This window comes from Lepidochelys olivacea (assembly GCF_965140295.1).
Source record: "Lepidochelys olivacea isolate rLepOli2 genome assembly, chromosome: 17".
Classification (NCBI taxonomy): domain Eukaryota; kingdom Metazoa; phylum Chordata; order Testudines; family Cheloniidae; genus Lepidochelys; species Lepidochelys olivacea.
In genome coordinates, this window is record NC_140427.1 from 6,851,826 (window position 1) to 6,870,986 (window position 19,161).

A 19,161-nucleotide genomic window follows, 5' to 3' on the forward strand; every position below is an offset into this window, starting at 1 on the left:
AACTGAGATTGGGGTTCCAGAAGCCACCAAGTTTATAGTCCGAACAGGAAAGATACACAAAGGGTGGGAGAGGAAACAGAGGCACATAGGAGAAATGACTTAGCTAAGGTCACATGGAATGTCTGCAGTGGGAGAGCTGAATAGATCTCCTGAGTCCCAATCCCGTGCCCTATCCATTGAATCATACTACTTCTCCGAACCAAATCAAAATGTACTTTCCCCTCAGTATCCAAAGAAAACTTCATTTCTAAACTTCTCAATATTCCCACCCCTCCCTGCCCCCCCAACACCTATTTTGCTTTCGACATTGCCCAGATAGTTTCACTTTCAGGGCATGTTGCAGACCAAGGTGGGGGGGGGGGGGGGAGCTGTGAGGATGATAATGTACTTGTTCTATATCTATATATAGGATACATTCATGTTTGTGAGGTGTTCAGATAGTATTGTCGTGTGAGGGAATAAGTAACTTTGTGGGTTCTTCAGGATCAGCATTCCCTATTAAAAAAAAAAAAGAAATGGAATGAGGCGGCTAATACTGTTTGTGTACATATCCTTGCATCTTGAAGAAGCCAGGTAGTTTATTTATACTAGGTCTTGTGAAAATTATGAGCAACGTGGAATGTGCTGGAGGAGATTGTAAATTGTATTAAGCGAAGATGATGTGTGGAAGGTAGCCACTTCTGGCAGTTTGCGAGTGAGAGGTCAACCCAGTCACAGGCTCTTAAAAATCCAAGTTATGTCCGCTTCCCTTAAACTAAATACCTGCCACCAGATTTGTGATCTCTGGCACTTGCACTTCTTCCAGTAGAATATGTGGCTTCATGAATTGTAACCAATGCCCTGTGTGGTCTGAGGAAGCTGGAACGAAATCCTGCAGTAAGGGTCTGGGATTCTATATCACCAGAGCAGCAAACTAGAGTCCTTTTTTGAGAAGATGCAGCTTTGTATTATACTTAGCTGTGTGTGTGCCCAGTACACTGGAGGTGGAGAACTCTGCTTATCAGTACCCTCTGGGGCAGTGTTTGTGTCCTGTGGCCCTTACCCCATCCCTGGCCACTTAAGGTTGGTGCTGGTCCAAGCTCTTCGGTTCCTTCTCACTACCCATGGCTAGAGTCGTGGCTTTGTCTCAGTTTCTGAGAAATGTTTCCTTGTATGTAATAGTTAGTAGCACCTTAGGTTAAGTTTCTTATTTAGTATAGTATTAATTAGAGGAGTTGGCTGTCCTGTGTGATGCCCTCACCAGGGTTCAAGCTTGTCCATTGTGTGGGGTGGCCAGCCCTAACAGTGATCCCCACATGACGTGCTCGCTGTATCTGCGCGAAGAACACGTTAGAAAGTGGTAGTTCATCTGCTGGTCGTTCCCAAAGAGAGCTCGGGTGACCAGGGACTTGCGGCTGAAGCAGCACCTGCTGGAGCAGGAGGCCATCATCTGATTGGCAGTCTGCTTTGGATCTGGCAAGTGATGCCACTCCGTGCTCAGGCTCTGGCATTTCCCCCAGGAGGAAGAGGGGTTGTTCTCCCTCTTCTGGTACAGTGAGGAAGAGGTCACACAAAATGAATCAGGACGGGGTTGGCGCCCCATTGTCACTAGAGAGCCTCTGGGATTCCTCAAGATCCGTGTTGGGGTCATCTTCCCCTTCGTCATCAGATGGGCACCAGAGATCTCCATCAGATCCCTTTGGTATTGAGTATAGGTATCTGTCCTATAGTCGGGACAAGGGCTCTTGGCCAGGTTATCTACTGTCCCCCAATGCCTTATCCTTATGCCCAGAGGCCTACTTGGAATCCTTGTGATGCTCCCTGGTTCCTGAAGTCCCATTCCTTGACCTGTTCCAGAGCAAGATCACTGGTCCTGATGGTGGCTCCCACTCCCAAACCATCTCAGCTGCAAGTGACCACTAAGCCCATTCCCCCAGGAACCTCCAGGGTTTTTCCAACAGCATCCTGGGGTGCGAGAACAGTACCTGTTGCTGGCTTAAGAAACCACCTCCTTATCCTTCCTGGACAGCACTGCCATGCTGAAATCTTCCTCTCCCTTGATGCCTGAGTACTTTAAAATGTATCAGGACCTCCTGAGGTGTATGGCTGCTATCATCCCATTCATAGGAAGTCAGTGTTTTCAAATCCTGTGGCAGCGAGGTACATAACACGGCTGTTACTCTGAAACATGAAAGGAATCACTTGTTTCCATGTGCTGGTTAAAGAGCCGATTCCTTTGTGGAACCTTAATACTGTCTTAGCAGCTCTTATGGGGCTTCTCTTTGAGCCTTCGCCAGCTTCTTCTTTCTCCTTTCTGTGTCAGAAAATGACCTTCCTTATGGCACACACCTGCATCACATCTCAAAGAACAACAGTTACAGGTAGGTAACCCTTTTTTCTGCTGCAGCTTTAATTGTGCATAGAGATTTCTGGTTAAATATGTAAAAAGTATAATAAACCAGTAGCGTACCCCTTTTTTATTCTGGATATTAAATGCAATTTATTGAATGATGTTCCCATATTACTAGTTCTCAATATTTCACCCCCTTCAGCTTAATTTTTGTCCTTTGGTTTCCAACTGTTTCCCTTGTGTGTTGGACTGCTGCCCTGCACAAGAAACTTAATAGAGGAGGTTTCCTTAGTCCATGACCTTTAAGCCGGGCCCCAAGTAGGATTGGCTCTATATCATTCCCCCAGATTCCTTGTTTTAGGCTCCCTTCATCTCCTTATCACTGAAGCTGAATAATTTTCACTTTTCTGATAACTATGTGAAATTCCTAAAAAAAAAAAAAAGTCTAATACCCAAGTACTATAATTAAAAAGATGAACAGTAGAGAGAGAAAAGAGCAGACTAAGTCACATTAGTAGACTTCGTAGCATAAGTAGGCTGACTCTTTAAAAAGTTTGTCTAGATAACCTCGCCTTCCATTTGGTTGTACTAAAGTTATTTTGGCTGCGCGTGTGCGTGTTCACCATTGTCTATCAAAACCACAACTTCTAACAATTACTTTGCAGGCCTCTATCAAATCCCTGTGTCACAAGTTCTCTCTATAGGCTGTTGAATTCCTTTGATTGTGAAGGCTTATCATACTTGGGTGAGGTTGATGTCTGGTTTGGTTGGTTGCACTTCTGGAGGAAGTGCAATAGTCTCTCTTTTCCATTTAATATTTATTGTCCCCTTCATGTAAGAGTTATACCTTTCAGATATCTTAGGTGTTCAGCTACACAATCTCAGTTCCGGTTTACCAGTTGCACCTTGGCAGATATTGCCTCTCCATTCCCCAAAAGAAAACCCAACAGCAACCACCTCCTCAAAAGTGTTGACATTTTTCTACTAGATTTCATTAATTGTGCTTTGGCATGGTAATTGTCTTGACTGAAAGTGTTAACCTTGAAACCAACTTGTTCTCTGCCTATTAAAAAAAGAAGAGTTAATACTTGTAAAATTACAAGTGAGTGAAAGTGTCCTGGGAGAAACTAGAGCCTTGATTTCAATTTTCTTTAGGAACTTTCAGGCTTTGTTGACTATACCATAGCAGCTTATGCTGTTAGCTGTAGCTACAGGTTCCACTGGTAAAGATAGCAGAATTTTAAAGCATCATCAAATATTTATTTGTTGTGAAATTTAGAACCTTTACTGGGTGTTTCAGCAGGAAGCAGATAGTATCATGAAACTGAACCATTTGTCTCACAACTAATGGTTTCTAGATAGTTGGAAGTATTGTTAGTTCTTTGATTTCCTGTTTTTTATGGGCCATTTGCCCAGCAATATAACCGGATAAGAAATTGTATTTTCATTGTTAGGATTAAAAGAAACAACAACAAAAAATGTATAAAAAAGTACATTAGGTGGTGCTTTCCTGAATATTCAGCCACATATAGGATTTGATCTATGAATCTTGTAGCTTAAAATTCTATATATGGCTTTGACCATATACAATTGACTCAAACTGTAGAACGCACAGCTGTGTAGCAAAGAAGTTAAGCTGTAGTTAATTTAATCTAGTAAACCCACATCATTACTAAGAATAGGTTGTAGTTTCAGGATAAAATTGAAATATAAATTTTGCCAATTATTTACCTATTAAGTGCATCAAATGAGGATAAGAAAAAGAGCAAGTGTCAGGGCTGTAAGTATCACATCAAATATTGGAATGTGGAAAATTGACTAGAACATACTGATGACAACCAGAAAATGGTAAAGTATTCTGCCTCTGCTGACTACTGTGCGTTATTCCTTTTTCTGTGATACTGTTGATGATCTCCCTAGTGGTCCCAAAGGTCAAAAAGAAAGGTCATTGTGTGATTTACACAATACAAATTTAGCAACAACAAAAATATATAAATGGGTTGAGTAGTTTGGAGATGATTGTATCAGAGTGTGAATAATCTTTACGTTCTGATATGTACAGAGTGTAACTCAACTTCATTATTCTTTAGTAGAGTTTTATATTTTTTATTTTAACCATGTGTTCTTACTACAGTTGCCCTCATAAAATGAGTGCTGTTGTGAAAGAGTTGTTTTTCCTGTGAGTGGAGACTGACTTTGGTGCTTTTTGCTTGGATGTTTGCTTTTCGAGAGAACAAGTCACTGAAAGGATATTTAAAAAACAAAAGGTAAATACTGTTAGCCAAGTATAATGCAGAGTTGCTTATTTTCAGTTCTGTTTTAGTGTAATCAGTGAAACTTTGTAACAGAGGTTTAGTAGTCTGTTTCCTGAATGCTAACACTGAGCTGTTATTTCATAGGATGTCCTCCGCTGGTACATAGTTTAAACAGGCTACAACTGTTCTCCCCTCTTATTTTCCATTAAACTTCTTGAATAATGTGGCACGGACATGAAAAATTGCTGTGATAAAAATAGTGGAAGTTATTAACATTGATTTAGAAACACACAGCAAATGTTTATTGTGAAGCATCAGTGACTCCATTTGGATTTGTTTAATGAGCCATGATATCAAGGAAACATAAAAAGAATTACAATTTTTCACTTGTAAATAACATTTATGTTTGAATGCAGATGAGTTTAATTGCATTTCTCAGCACAATTATAAATGAAATTTTGAAGTCACGGTAAGTTGCACACACTTGCCATTTTTAATCAAATTTTGTTCTGTTTCACCTAAATCATAAATGTTCTACAATGGTGGTTATTTCAGTTGAAAGCTAGCAGAATAATTTTGTGATTTAATTTTATAGGGTTTAAAAGATGTTTTGGGATGAGAAGAGGAGAGAAACTTTTAGCCATGTATGTGTAAGAAATATTATTTGACTTACAGTGGTTTGAGGAATATAACCCTCTCCTCCTAGTAAACAAAGTTTAAATGTCTCTCAGTTGTGGAGTATAAGACTGGGTATTCCATACCTCTTGATTTTTAACATGATTTTCTTGAATACTGAATGTAAGAGTAATGAGCAAGGCTATAATCTTATCAAGGAGTTCTAGTGACACCATAAATCAGGAGTGGAGATTAACTGCAGTGTCAACAGGTCTCTTAATTGGCATTTTTTTATTTAACATTATTGCATCTCTCTTTAATAATGTATGGTTTTATATTTAAAATACTGTTTACATTCCATAGTCTACAAAGCAGTGTTAAGAATCAGGAAGTATATAATAACTTATTCTGCACTCCAAAACAGAATAAAATTCAGAGTTTGTAACGCCGGTCAAGAGCTCAGTGGGAAGAGAATGTAATACCCCCCAAATCATTGCAAATCATTAATCATTGCAAATGGAGTTTCTAACATTGTATGGCACTCCAAGAACCAAACACAGTATTTCAGTAATAGCATTCTTAGCCACATGAAACTTCACTATGTGACACACCCAGGCTGTTCAGGACTTTGCTCTGAGAGCAGCGTTAGAACAGAGATCTTCCTTCTCCAAAAACACCTACCACTTGGTCTAAAGGCAAACTTTTGTTAGCTGTTCTCAGTATAGGGCCTTATCACTGAAGTTCTAACTCCTTACTGGTCAACTCACTATTAATATAACAGGTATCAGGGGGTTAGTCTGTATGCACAAAAACAACAAGGAGTCTGGTGGTACCTTAGAGAAGTTTCAGAGTGGTAGCCGTGTTAGTCTGTATTCACAAAAAGAAAAGGAGTACTTGTGGCACCTTAGAGATTAACCAATTTATTTGAGCACAAGCTTTCATGAGCTACAGCTCACTTCATTGGATGCATTCCTCAGAGAAACTTATGCTCAAATAAATGTTAGTCTTTAAGGTGCCACCGGACTCCGTGTTGTTTTTATTAATATAACAGTATGCCATTTACTACTGCTTTTGCCTATCACTTCAGTGTTTCAGCCCTCTGTGTTTGTACAAGGATTATGAATGCCTACAATTCTTCCTCTAGTTACAGTTAAATAAATTGTTTTCTACTTTTCCTCCTCTACTTGTTCCTTTGTTTGTTATTTTTTTTTGTAGCACCTACGAGTGCGCTAGGTGCTCTGGATTTACTGAGGCTTTGCAGAATGGCAATGGTTACTCTTCTTTGGAGGATGAGTTATCCCTGTAAATTCACTGAGATCTTTTTAAGTCATTTTGGGGTGGGTTTCAAGATGTCTCTATAAATGTAAGTTGTGGTTATTGTTTTTGGTATGGGTTTACAGGACATGATTGATAGAGACTTCAGTATGTTTAGAGTATTTATATATAAATATATTGACTCAGGAGCAAGAAAAAATTCTGAGATGATCCATTCAGCTAGTTCTAGAGTCCTTGGTTCAGTAATGCATTTACGCACATGCCTAAATTTAAACTCTCTTCAGCAATCTCTTCAGCAATGCACTTGAGCATGTGCTTAAGTTCAGGTGAAGTGCTGCCCTCCATTGGACCATTGTCACTATGCATAAGCAGAAGTGTTTGGATGACTGAAATTCAAATGTAGAACGTACAGCGACTGTCCTGATTTAGAGAGTCATTGTTACACATACTGCCGCATGTGATATCTGAACAAACAGGAGCAGGTGAGCCTGATGTTGAAAGTCATTAGTTTCCAGTGAATGATTACTGAGATCCTCTCTTGACCCTGCAAAATGTCTCAGCAATACTGTCTGCCCAAAAATGTGGTTAATTTAACTCATATACAAGAGAAGCCTTGGATGAACCACAGAGCTAACCCTATGACTGAAATACAAATGGATGGTAAAAGGGAGCATATGTTTGAAACGATGTTTGGTGAAGGGCACTGTTTCTGGAAAGAATGGGTTTAAAATCCTGTACACTTTTATGCAGAGATGTATTAGAATATGGGTCTGTAACAGGAAGGGAAAATGAAATGAGCAATCTGCTTCACCCTCAGTAAAAGGCTTTCTGGAACTAGACTTGTATACACTATTCTTTGATCATTATAATCACACTTCTGACAACAGTATCTCTGTATGATACTCAAAAGGATGCTGTGTATAAATTATGAAGTTTCCTAGAAATACATATTTAGCTCTGTGCAGTTGCACTGTAAATGTGAAAACAACCATACTCTGGTGTGAACCAGCATTGTGAACTTAGCTATATGCCTGAAATTCTTAGTCAGGACCTGTTTGTCATGAAATTAGAGTATTTATATTCCTCTTAATATTGATATGCACTTACATCTGCAGCATAGGTGCTTAGATATTAAGATGACTGGCACAGCGTAAGAACCTGAATAAAACAGAAAAAATATCCCCTTTTTATTATCAAGCAAAACAAGGATATTATAGCAAGCTTTAGGCCAATATGAAAAACCCCTAACATGGTTTAATCTTCATCTCACCACCTTGTTATCCTCTTAGCTGCTGGGTCATTGTATGTCACTTTAAGCTGCTCTCTCTGCCGGAGGCCCTAGAATCTTCTGTTAATTTGAAAGTGACAAACAACTGCGTTTGTACAAAAATACTTTTGTTCAGTCATCTGCTGTTTGGGTAGCAGCCCAGCTATTTGGAGATGAAGAGCTGTTTGTGTGCATGAGAGCTGGATTTTACTTGAATATTATGGTGAACAGTAACACAAGACGAGCATTAGTAAACATGTTGGGAATATGGTATGCTTCTATTGTTGTGAACCAGAGAGAATTGTACCTTTAGGTGGGTAAAAATTAATTGATTTTTAGAGATGTTGAAATACTCATAACATTAGTGTCCTTGTACACAATATTTAAGCAGCAAATACAAAACTGTGTGAATATGGTCTTAGGCTTTTTCTGTGCATTAATGTGCATAACATTTCAAACTATTTCACTGTCTGTAGTAGATTGACAACTCTTCCGGTACCATATTTCTGCAGAAAATATTCTGTTAATCTTTCTTCTTCTATATGTATTGTAAATGAATGATTGTATTACTACTGTAAGTGCAGGAAATTGTATATTTTGAAAATTAGATAAAGGGTGGCAAGGACCTTGACTTACTAAGCTCATATCAGCTGTGAGTAGTTTATACTCTATGAAGGCTGTAATTGGATATGCACTTGACATTTTTAACATTGCTCTGATTGTAGTTGTTGAACTGCTGTTAAAAAGTAACTTGCATTTTAAAGTATTTTACAGTTCTAAAAGGTGTTCATCTTTAAAATTTGCCAAAAACCCCCAAAATATTAAGACAAAAGAATTTAGAGCTATAAACTATCAATGTACTATAACTTTGTGCAAAAACAATGACTATATGTGTTCCCCACCTAAGAATTTAGATACTTCAGTAGTTTAGGAAAGTATCTAATGTAATGAACTGAGAACACACACTTTGGCTCATCCCCTTTTATGAGACTCTGATACCAAAAGCTCTTTGGGGCAGGTACTACCATTTATTATATATTTGTACAGCATCTAGTAGAATGGGGTCTCAACCCAGATATAAGTGTCTCATACTTTACAAAATATATACATGGTATTTGACCTGGGCTACCAACCTATTGTATTAAACCTCAATGTGTAATAGATGTGTATCTTGGCGTATAAGGCTAGCATCTCCAAAAATGTATGGAGTATATACTTGTACAAAAAGCTTAAAAATATACAGCGTGTTGTATAGTTGCTGTGCCCAGAAATTTTGCATTTATGTTTTCATTCAAGGCTGTTGCTATATTGTGTTTTCCTTATATATAGAAAATAAATTCCTGTCTGTTTCATCATTAACAACACTGTTGATTTGGTAGCCCAACTCTTCTAAGGCCTGGTTCAACACCCATTAAAGTCAGTGGAAAGATTCCTATTGACTTGAATGATAGTGGAGCAGGCCTTATTATAGTATTTTGTCTTTGGAGAACCAAGATGTAAAATTCTTTATCCATCTGACAGTTATTTAGGAGACACTGATATTTCAGACATTCTACATGTTGTGCAAAATCTTTTACTGTGTTCATTATTTTCAGTTACAAAAAGCAATACAATGATGATGTACTGTAAGTTGCACAAAATAAACAGGGGATATGAAACAGTGCTAAGGATTAAAACCACAAAAAGTACATACCGCAGAATTAATGACAGATCGGGTGACCAGACAGCAATTGTGAAAAATTGGGACGGGGGTGTAGGGTAATAGGTGCCTATATAAGAAAAAGCCCCAAATATCGGGACTGTCCCTATAAAATCGGGACATCAGGTCACCCTGATGACAGAGGACTACAAATATTGGGGCCTGCATCTTCAGAGGTTACTGGTGATTTTGGTGCCTGATTTTTGGGTGCTTAATTTGAGACTCCTTGAAGAGAGGCCGTGTTTTCAGAGGATAAATGCTTAATAATTGTAAAAAGTGGTTTTTAAATTGGGCACCCAATTTAAAAAAAAAATAGGTCAAGGGAGCCATTTTAGTTAAAATAAGAATAAGAATAAAAAATAACATGAGATTACAACATAAAGTAAAAAATAAGGAATATATCCTGTGCGTTGCAGTTGGATTTATAAGGTTATATACACAGAAGTTTATTGAAGAATTTTGGATGGTCTGTAATCACTGACCCTCTCAGACTACATGTCCACATATACTGTAATCAATAATCCTTCAATTTTATATAAGTGAAATTGATGGAGAATTCTACAAAGTGTGGTTATCTTGTAAATGAAGAATGTTATACTTTCTTATTTTTGGTTTCTAAAATATATAATCTGTTTAAGTCTAATCAATGCAATGGACCTGTCTGGCTAGTGTTACCAGTGTAGCAGATTTCATATTCATTTTATTAATCCTTTTAAAGATGGCAATTTGAAAACAGTCTTTTCAATAACCTTGCTATTCAAAGGTCTGCTTGACAAAAAAGGCAGATAAAACGTTAGTTGGTAATCATTATTTTCCAAGGTTAAATTGGCACAAGCAATTAAGATAACTTTGAAGAAACCAAGTATATAGACACGTTTTTTTAAATGAAACACAAGCCATTTTAAGTTTCCTTTATTTTTGTATCTTGTCAGTCAATTTACCCAATAGTCCTTAATTAAACATAAATGTTGCAGATGCCTCAGTAAGCATGTTTATGCTGCCAACTACCTACTTTGGTAGATGTTCAGGCATTGTGTTAACTCCCTGATCCTTTCTTATGTAATTGTCAAGTGTTACCAGCCACCCATTAGATCATGCATCAAAACTGGCCTGCTTGTTATCCTTATATATTTCCTTATTTCTAAATAAGGGTAGGTTAAAAGAAAAGGAAATAATCTATATGCTGTTTTTAGTTCCTTAAGTAAATAGTGTTTGCATGACTTCTAGCAATCCAAGAAAACTAGGGACAACATAACATGCAGAAAAATGTTCATAGAAAGCACAAACTTGTCTTTCACGTTATCTAAATAATAATCAGATAAATTGATGTTACTCTTCAATTTTCTACACTTGCTCGAAACTTTCTCACACAGGGGAGCCCATTTCTTCTGACCGTGTTCTTCTCTCAAACATTTACTTTTGATTTTGAAGCTACAAGAAATGTAGAGAAATTTCATACTCCACTCCTTACAGGAAACTTTCCAAGACCTCTCTCAATACACCAGCACATTTAAACCTGTAGGAAAAATACACCTTCCCTCAGCTTGTCTTCTCTCCTTCTGACAGATTCTCCCGTGTCTGTTTGATCTCTAATAATCTTAGACCTATATCTTGGTGAGTTAGCTGCCTGACAATCCAATAATGTCTCTTTAGAATGTCCCAGATCTGAATTCTTTGTTCCATCCCAGTTGAGTATTCTAGGTAAACTCAGGAGACTACTTGCAGCTATAATAGTCTTAAAACATGTAGTTTACCCTATTTTTTCACCTCTTGATTCATAACTAGAATTACCTTCTTTTGTATGTTGTGTATGTACTCAGGTGACATGGAGGACAAAGACAAGGAAGCGTGCCTAGAATTTTCCCTGGCAGATTACAGGGAAAATAACTTGTACTTACAGGCACACCTAAATCTTGCATCCTGGAAGAGAGAAACCCACAATACTATGAAACACCTCTGAGCTGGAAAGACGTTTACGCTGTTGCCATACAGCAGGCATGCAGAACATCCTGTTTTTCTTCTAGGCACTAGGTGCGGCCATTTTGCATGCTCGTACCCAACATGCAAAATGCTTTCACAATGTTTGGGTGTGAGGTTCTTGCTCTTTATAGAGAGCTTAATTTTTGTTCAACACAAAGTTTTGATCCTTTCCCTTTAAAAACATGGATAAACCTACATTAAATGAAGGTATTTGCTTTTAAACTAATCTTCAGAGTGACTGCTTTAAGCAAATAAATCATGGGTCTCTTCTGTCAAAACACTGTCATATTTTTGCAATTTTGTGGTTTAACACCCACAAGGATTTTGGTTTGTTTGAGACAAATCCTCTTACTTCAGGTTGTCCACCTTTTTTTTTTTTTTTTTCTTTTTTACTTCTCTGGATACATATCATGGATTGTGGTGGAATATAGATATGCATTTCCCATTTTCTATATTGGAAGCTGACTCTCTTATGATTGTCTGGGGAGTTACTTGGTTAGGGGTCACAGACTCATAATGGACACAAGTGTTAGGGAAAGGAAATTGGAGGTAGCACAATGGCATATGTTGCTTGTGGAGAATAAGGTGTCGGTAGGAATTCGTCTGCCTTGCATGTGTGAACAGCTGAATTCTAAAAATGGAAGAGTTGCCCGTTGGACTTTCCTGTTCCACGCATCTGTTTTTTCTTTACTCTGCCAGATGCTGAGTATCCTCAACTCCCATATCTTGAAGGATAGTGCACTTTACTACCAGAGTGATGGGAAAACAATCTCAGATCATAACACATTTGCCCTTATTACATACTGAGTGTATTTTGGTTTAAAAACTAACCATTGTTTTGTTAGGTCTTAAAGTTAACTTCCTTCGAGTCTCTTGCCCATTTCCATTCCAGGTTAGGTGTGTGCATACCGCATGCACAGTTGCCAGAGATTTTTCTTTCAGTGGTATCTGTTGGGCCGGCTTTAGTGCCCTCTGGAGTTGCGTGCCAGTATAAAGGGTGTCGCCAGCCCTGTGCCTTCTCAATACCTTCTTACTGCCTGTGGCAGTTGTTGGACCAACCCCTCTTGCTGTAGCAACTCCTGAAAAGGGTCACTGCAAACTTCGGCCTGGAAGCTGAGGAGTTTAAGGAGTCAGCACAAAGCCTAATACATATCCTGGCTGCAGCTGCTCCTTCCATAGTGGCCTTGCCCGTTAACAAGGCTGTGAGGGTCCTGTCAGATCACCATGGCAGACTCCTCCTTCTCTGCCCCCACCTCAAAAAGGACAGCAAAGAAAACCTATTTTCCAGCAAGTGGGTACCTTGAGTACCTTTACTCGCAGCCCCTACTCCAGGGTCCCTGATGGTGTCAGCAGTGAATGAGTGGGACAGACAGATTGTTGAGTGCTACCCAGCAAAAAAAAGAGGCCAAGAGACTGGACCCATTTGGATGTGAGGTTTATTCGACGGGTAGTCTCCAGTTCCGTATCTCCAAACAGCAGGCCCTGCTGGGGAGGTATGATTTGCACCTCTGAGACCCACTGTTTGAATTTAAGGACTTCCTGCTGCAGGAGTCAAGGCAGGAGTTCACGGCCATCCTAGAGGAGGGCAAGGCTGTGGCCAGGACTTGCGGCTCTGGATCCAGCCAGCTGAGCAGCCAGGGCTATGACGTTGGTAGTCTCCAGGAGGCACTGTTCGTGCTGTTCATAGATAATATAGTAGTTGCATATTTTTGAACAAATTTTTCTTTAAGTTTCAGAATTGTGAGCTTAATACCTATTTTTCTACCTTTAAATTTTACCTTTTTGACCTAGGCTTCAGCATGGTGAAAAAGCGAAGAAGCTGTAAAGATTAAAAAGCATGGTCCTGATTCTAGAGTGGGGCCAGAACCTGGGAAATTTTCACACCTGCAAGGAATTTCCTGAGACACAAAAGTATGCAGCAGGTCACAAAGTGGCCTGGAGGCAGCTGAGGGAAGTTGCTGTAAACTAGAGTAGTCCAGGATCAAGGCCCATTTAAAAAAAAAAATCCTTACATTCGTTGTTGCTACACTCTTGAATATGAAAACTATGACAGAATAAGCACCAATGAGTGGTGTTCGAGAAATACAAACTAGCAACTTTAACCTTGAGCTGTGATGCATAACTATTTTTCAAGTTTGCAAGTTTATTCTACTATTTATTTTTCCAAAATCTGTATGCTGCTTAGGTTAGATGTAAACCAAAAAGCAGCTGGTGATTGCATTCATAGGGCAGTGTAAATTGCCTGTCACAATCCAGTATTGGCATGGGGAAGTGTTCCCTTCTATTAACTTGTTTTGCCATTAAGACCGACGAGATTGTTATGTCTGGAATACATATTGGCCTATATTGATCCACTAAAACTAGGAGTTGAGGCAAAGGTGAAATGTTAAAACTGCCTCTTTTTTTGTTCTGTTTTTAGTCCTTGTGACGTTGTTTTGTTTCTATTGTCTAAGCAGGCCAAATAGCTGAAGTTAAATCCTATTAGAAAGCTGGCATGGTTTTAAGGGCTTAGAACCATCTGGGAATGAGATCACACATGGTGTTTCTTAATATAGACAGCTTTGTTATTAAATAGATATTTGAGAAACACTTAATTCACACCAACCGAAAGCACTGTTGACACGCATACTTATAACACATGGGTAAAATGCTTTGGGGAAAATATTTCTTGAACAGGTTATTTCTTCAAGTACAGAAGTTCATCTAAGACTTCAGTTTTCTAGAGGCTGTTGTTTGCATGTGGAGTTTTGCTCGTGCTTTCTTGTGGAAACCTTTTACTCTTCCCATTGGCTATTTTAAAATTTAATTGGTTAGTAGGGACTTCGCATATTTATCTTATTCATCTGACAATTACCTTAAAATTTAAAACAAGTGTAGAAACGATCTAGTTGTGCATGTCACTGGCCTGTGTTAATGCACATTCTTGTGGCTGTTTCCTCCTTCACCTCTTCCCCATTCCTTGTTAAATTCATGACTGCATACTGTCTTCAAATTAGTATAATCCTTGCCCTGAAGAGCCCAAATCTGAATTTGGGCAGTGGGGCCCCGCTACTCATTGTTTCTCCCGGTGCTTTTCTAATAGAAACAATAAATAAGAAAAAGAAATAAACGCAAATGATTTTATTGTTGGAAATAAACATTACATGTAGAAAGATAGTAATGTCGAAATGTAAGTTTAAGTCATAGTTGTATTAACTGTTAGTTTTAATTTCACAGTACTCTGTATAGGAATTTGTTCTAACTTTAGCTTACAGTTTTCAGACATGAATGCCTCAATTAAGTAGCCAAGTCCTGTACTTGGATTTTCATTATATTTTGTGTATAAATGATCATTTTACATCCTGATTTCAGTATTCCAATGTGTGATGTCCTATTAAGGACCAGCATGGAGAAAATATGCTCTCTGTGCAATTAGACATCAGTGTTAGGGGGAAAAAATTTATCAGATAGAACAAGAGACTTCAGCAGACTCAGCAGCTGGCAAAAGTTCACTTCTGTGGTACCTTTGAACGTGTGATATCAAGACAGATCACAATGTAATTGATTTTACACTCTGGAGTAACTGGTGATGTGCAGTGATTCTGTAAGTGAGGAAACTAAATTTAGCTTGTTTCTCCATTATTACTATGGTCTTGTGTGTGCAGGAAGCAGGCATAAAATGATTCGTTGTTTCTCTTTTTAAAGAAATTATCTGTTTTCATTGTGCTGTCTTTTAACTCCCTGTAAGAGTGGCAAAAGTTTCTGTCCCAAATATTCCTAGATTCGCAGACAAGCTACATGGGATTTTTTAACAACTTTCCTATGTATTCATAAGTGAATGTTATAATTCTAGTGTTTCTTTAAGTATCTAAACAGTCTTGAGTATGCATTTTCTTTGTATTGATATAAATTAAATGTTCGCTTTAAAGACCTTGTTCTGCTTGTCAGAGATCGACTTTTTTTTTTTTTTTGGCTCTACAGTGGAAGAATCAGACATCATTGATCTTGAAAAACGATATTGGCTTTTGAAGGCTCAGTCAAGAACTGGACGTTTTGATTTAGAGACATTTGGCCCTTTAGTTTCCCCTCCCATTCATCCATCTCTGAGTGAAGGTATGGGACACTGATAAAAATACTCATTCTATGAAGTTGTATTGGTGTGGGGCTTATGGTACTCTACTCTAATTTCATCTCAAAAGTGCTTATTTGTAGAACTCTAAAAAGCCAAGCTCTCCCACAGATGCAGTATTGCTTTCTTAGTGTTCAGAAGAACACATTTTTCATTCATTTTTTGAAGCTTCTGTTGAGAGAAGATTTATTTCTCTCCGCTCTAAATACTCAAAAAAAGGATAGAAAGCAGTTGTGAATGCTTGCTTGTTGACAAATGTAGAATGACAAGAGAAGGTAGATCCTCTGAGAGGCATACATCTGAACTATCAGGAAAGCTGGCAAATGTTCTGATCTGTTTTGTGTAAGTTACCTTATGATTTCTTGAAACTTCCTTATTGTCATTATTGAAATTCTCTAATGTGCGAAATTATTCCACTGCGTCTTTAGCCAAGAATATGGAAAAGATTTTTTAAAAACTCCAAGTAGTTTAATCTGTAAAGTGGATATTCAGTGTGCTCAGTTAAAATGTTGTCCTACAGTCAATTAAAGAGACCTTTCTTTATAACAGCGCAAGATAAAGAGGGTGAAAGCGACTAGCTCAGAAGCTTGGTAATGGGATACAGAGCCATTCATAACTAGGTTGGCCCTTCCAAGTCCTAGCCAGGTTGGTAGTGACTGAAGGTTGTAACCATCTAATAGCTGTTGGGTGCTCCATGTGAATAAATCAGGTCTCATTCCACTTCTTTATGAGCTGGTGTCCATATCACAAAAACTACCACAATTGTCAGTATTTGACAACATTGTTAGCAATGTCATTAGGGGCTAAATACAGGGGCGGCGCATCCACAGGTGGATTATATTGTCGTAAGTCCCCAACAAAGCAAAAACAATTTAAACCATGTTAGACTGTGCCCCCTAAATGGACTCTGGCAACTAAACTATCTCTTCTCTCCTAGAAGTGGTGTGTATCCCAGGTAGGGCATATTAGTTGGGACTGATGTGGAGAAGCCTGAACTATTATTGTACCTACTGTATCTCTTTTGTGAATGGTACACTTCAGTCATTGAGGGTAAAGATTTTATTGAGAGAAGATTTTTCAAATGTGTCTAAGGATTTAGGTTCCCAAGTCCCATTGATAATCCTAAATTATGCAGAGCCAGATTTGTAAAGATACTTAGGTGCATGAAGATGCAGAGAGGTGCATAGTGGGCTTTTCCAAAGCACCTAGGTGCGCCTAATTCAAATGAAAATCCGTGGGAGTTAGGCACCATGGCATTTTTGAAAATCCCACTAGGGGCCTATCTGTATCTTGAAGTGCCTAAACTACTTTAAAAATCTTGCCCTTCAGCATGTTTGAAAAATTTACCCTGACAGCCTTGGCAACTAAAGTTATTCCCCAAATGCACGAAAGACTTGTGTAAATTATTAAACATTAGGAAGAGAGCATGGTCTAAGAATGAGACTGTTGGCCAGGAATTCCTGAGGTTTTTGTATTCCTGGCTCTGTCTAACCATGGGTAAGTCACTTAACATGCTTTTTTGGTTTTCCCATCTGTAAAATGGGCATAATAATTCTTAATTATCTGCCTCACAGGTGTTTAGGATTAATTACTGTAACTAATGTTTGTACCTTGATTTGAAGATGTAAAGCATTATGTAAGTGCTAAATATTGTTCGTGAGTTTGTCTGATCACATTCAGTGTGTGGTGATGCTTCTGTGGTTTGTAGGTTTGTTTAATGCCTTTGATGAAAATCGTGACAATCACATAGACTTTAAGGAAATCTCCTGTGGGCTGTCGGCATGTTGCAGGGGACCCTTGGCAGAAAGGCAAAAATGTGAGTGTGCAAAATATTGCCCATTAAGCTTCTAATTTTAAAAAATCTGTTCAGTTTTTGTCAGTCAAATTTATTTAATGTACATATTTTTAAATCTGTACTTGAGAAGGAGATAGAGGGGGGAAAAAACCTAGCAATTGTATCTTGAATTAAGTTTAAATATGAAGGCTTTATTTTATTAAACATGGTTAACATTTATTAATTCAGTGTATTCTTGTGAGTTGTTATTCTATGACTTCATTCCAGCTATAAACCTTTTCAGAAATTTTGTTTTAAAGTTGGTATTCAGTAAATTATTTTTGTAGTTTAATTTTGCTAACTATTCATACATACAAACTGTATTAGCACATACATGGTGCTAAAGTCTGCATCCCATTATATAGTGGAAAATGTAAACATTTGGACTTCCTTTTAGATTTTCGTGAATTGTGCTCTTGCTAGTTTATTTTCTGTTGTAATCATAGAATCATAGAACTGGAAGGGACTTCAAGAGGTTATCTAGTCCAGTCCCCTGCACTCAAGGCAGGACTAAGTATTATCTAGACCATTCCTGACAGGTGTTTGTCCAACCTGCTCTTAAAAATCCCCAATGATGGAGATTCCACAGTCTCCCTAGGCAATTTATTCCAGTGCTTAACCACTCTTAACCACACCATTGGCATGAACCAGTTTGCTCTTATTGTCAGTCTCATTCAACTGGCTCCTTATGAGTTTCCTGTATTTTGTGATGTACCTAAGTAGGTGAAAAAATGACAACATCTATGTAGCTTAAAAATTGCCATCAAGCTGGAAAACTACAGATTCTGAATGTGTGTGCATTCCATGCCCTGTTATATCAGATATCAAGCAATTGGGAAAACTGAATTTCAGTTCAGCAAAGAGAGCTCCTCTTTCCCACTACCACAACTAAGAAACCCCAGATCATACTGTGAAATTTTCAGAACTGTCAATGAAGTCACATCCTTGTGACTTTGCAGGGTTTTGTCCTGCAATGAAGTTGACCAAGTGCAGTCGCCCTAATTAGAACATAGTTGTCAGTTATCTTTAAGATGCGAAAATAATCCTATCTCTCCCCTCCCCGCCCCCCTGCACCTTTAGTTTGCTTTAAGGTTTTTGACGTTGACCGGGATGGAGTTTTGTCTCGCACTGAACTTAAAGAAATGGTAGTTGCACTTTTAGAGGTCTGGAAAGACAACCGTACTGATGAGATACTTGTAAGTCATGTTTTAAGTTACCTGCTATTGTTTTCTGTAGTGGCCTTTGAAAAATAGGCATCAATTTTAGGTTTCCAAGTATGAGTGTTATTTGGAGACAGATGTCACTAAAACATCCTCTTGAAATGTCTGAATTGAGGAAAGGGATGTATGCAATTGACCTTGTGTAAGTTACCCCCTGCTGATTCTAACAAAAGTAAAATTACTCTCTCTAATTTCTGCTTATGGTACAAAGATATTTAGATATAAAATGTGGCTGACATGAAGACCCCAAATTTTAAACTACCCAGATACTTAATAAAAATCACTGAAAGTTAAATGTTCACTCTTTTCCTCCTCTTGACATGGATAGCCCTGGAATAATGTGTAGGCACTAAACGTTGTATTTTCTACTCGTTTGTCAAGGAATTGGGCATGAACTTGTCTGAAATCGTAGAAGACATTTTGGATGCACATGATACCACAAAGGTGGGAACTTGCTGAACTTTCTTTTACATTTTTAATAGATAACTTGAAGAGAATCAGTCAATTATCTTATTTTCCAACTGTATTTTCACATACGTGGGAAGGATTCTGGTTGAATCCTAAAGGGCAGGAGTTGAT

General features: G+C 38.2%; 1 protein-coding gene across 4 annotated transcripts in view; it reads left to right on the forward strand.

Moving 5' to 3' along the window:
• Positions 1-19,161, forward strand: part of USP32 (ubiquitin specific peptidase 32) — a 153,092-nt gene that overhangs the window by 81,187 nt on the left and 52,744 nt on the right. For all 4 annotated transcript variants that reach the window (XM_084650999.1, XM_084651000.1, XM_084651001.1 and 1 more), the window contains exons 6-9: positions 15,381-15,512; positions 17,237-17,344; positions 18,443-18,558; positions 18,964-19,026. In XM_084650999.1, the coding sequence (XP_084507125.1) occupies positions 15,381-15,512; positions 17,237-17,344; positions 18,443-18,558; positions 18,964-19,026 (419 nt within the window). The remainder of the gene's footprint in view (positions 1-15,380; positions 15,513-17,236; positions 17,345-18,442; positions 18,559-18,963; positions 19,027-19,161) is intronic.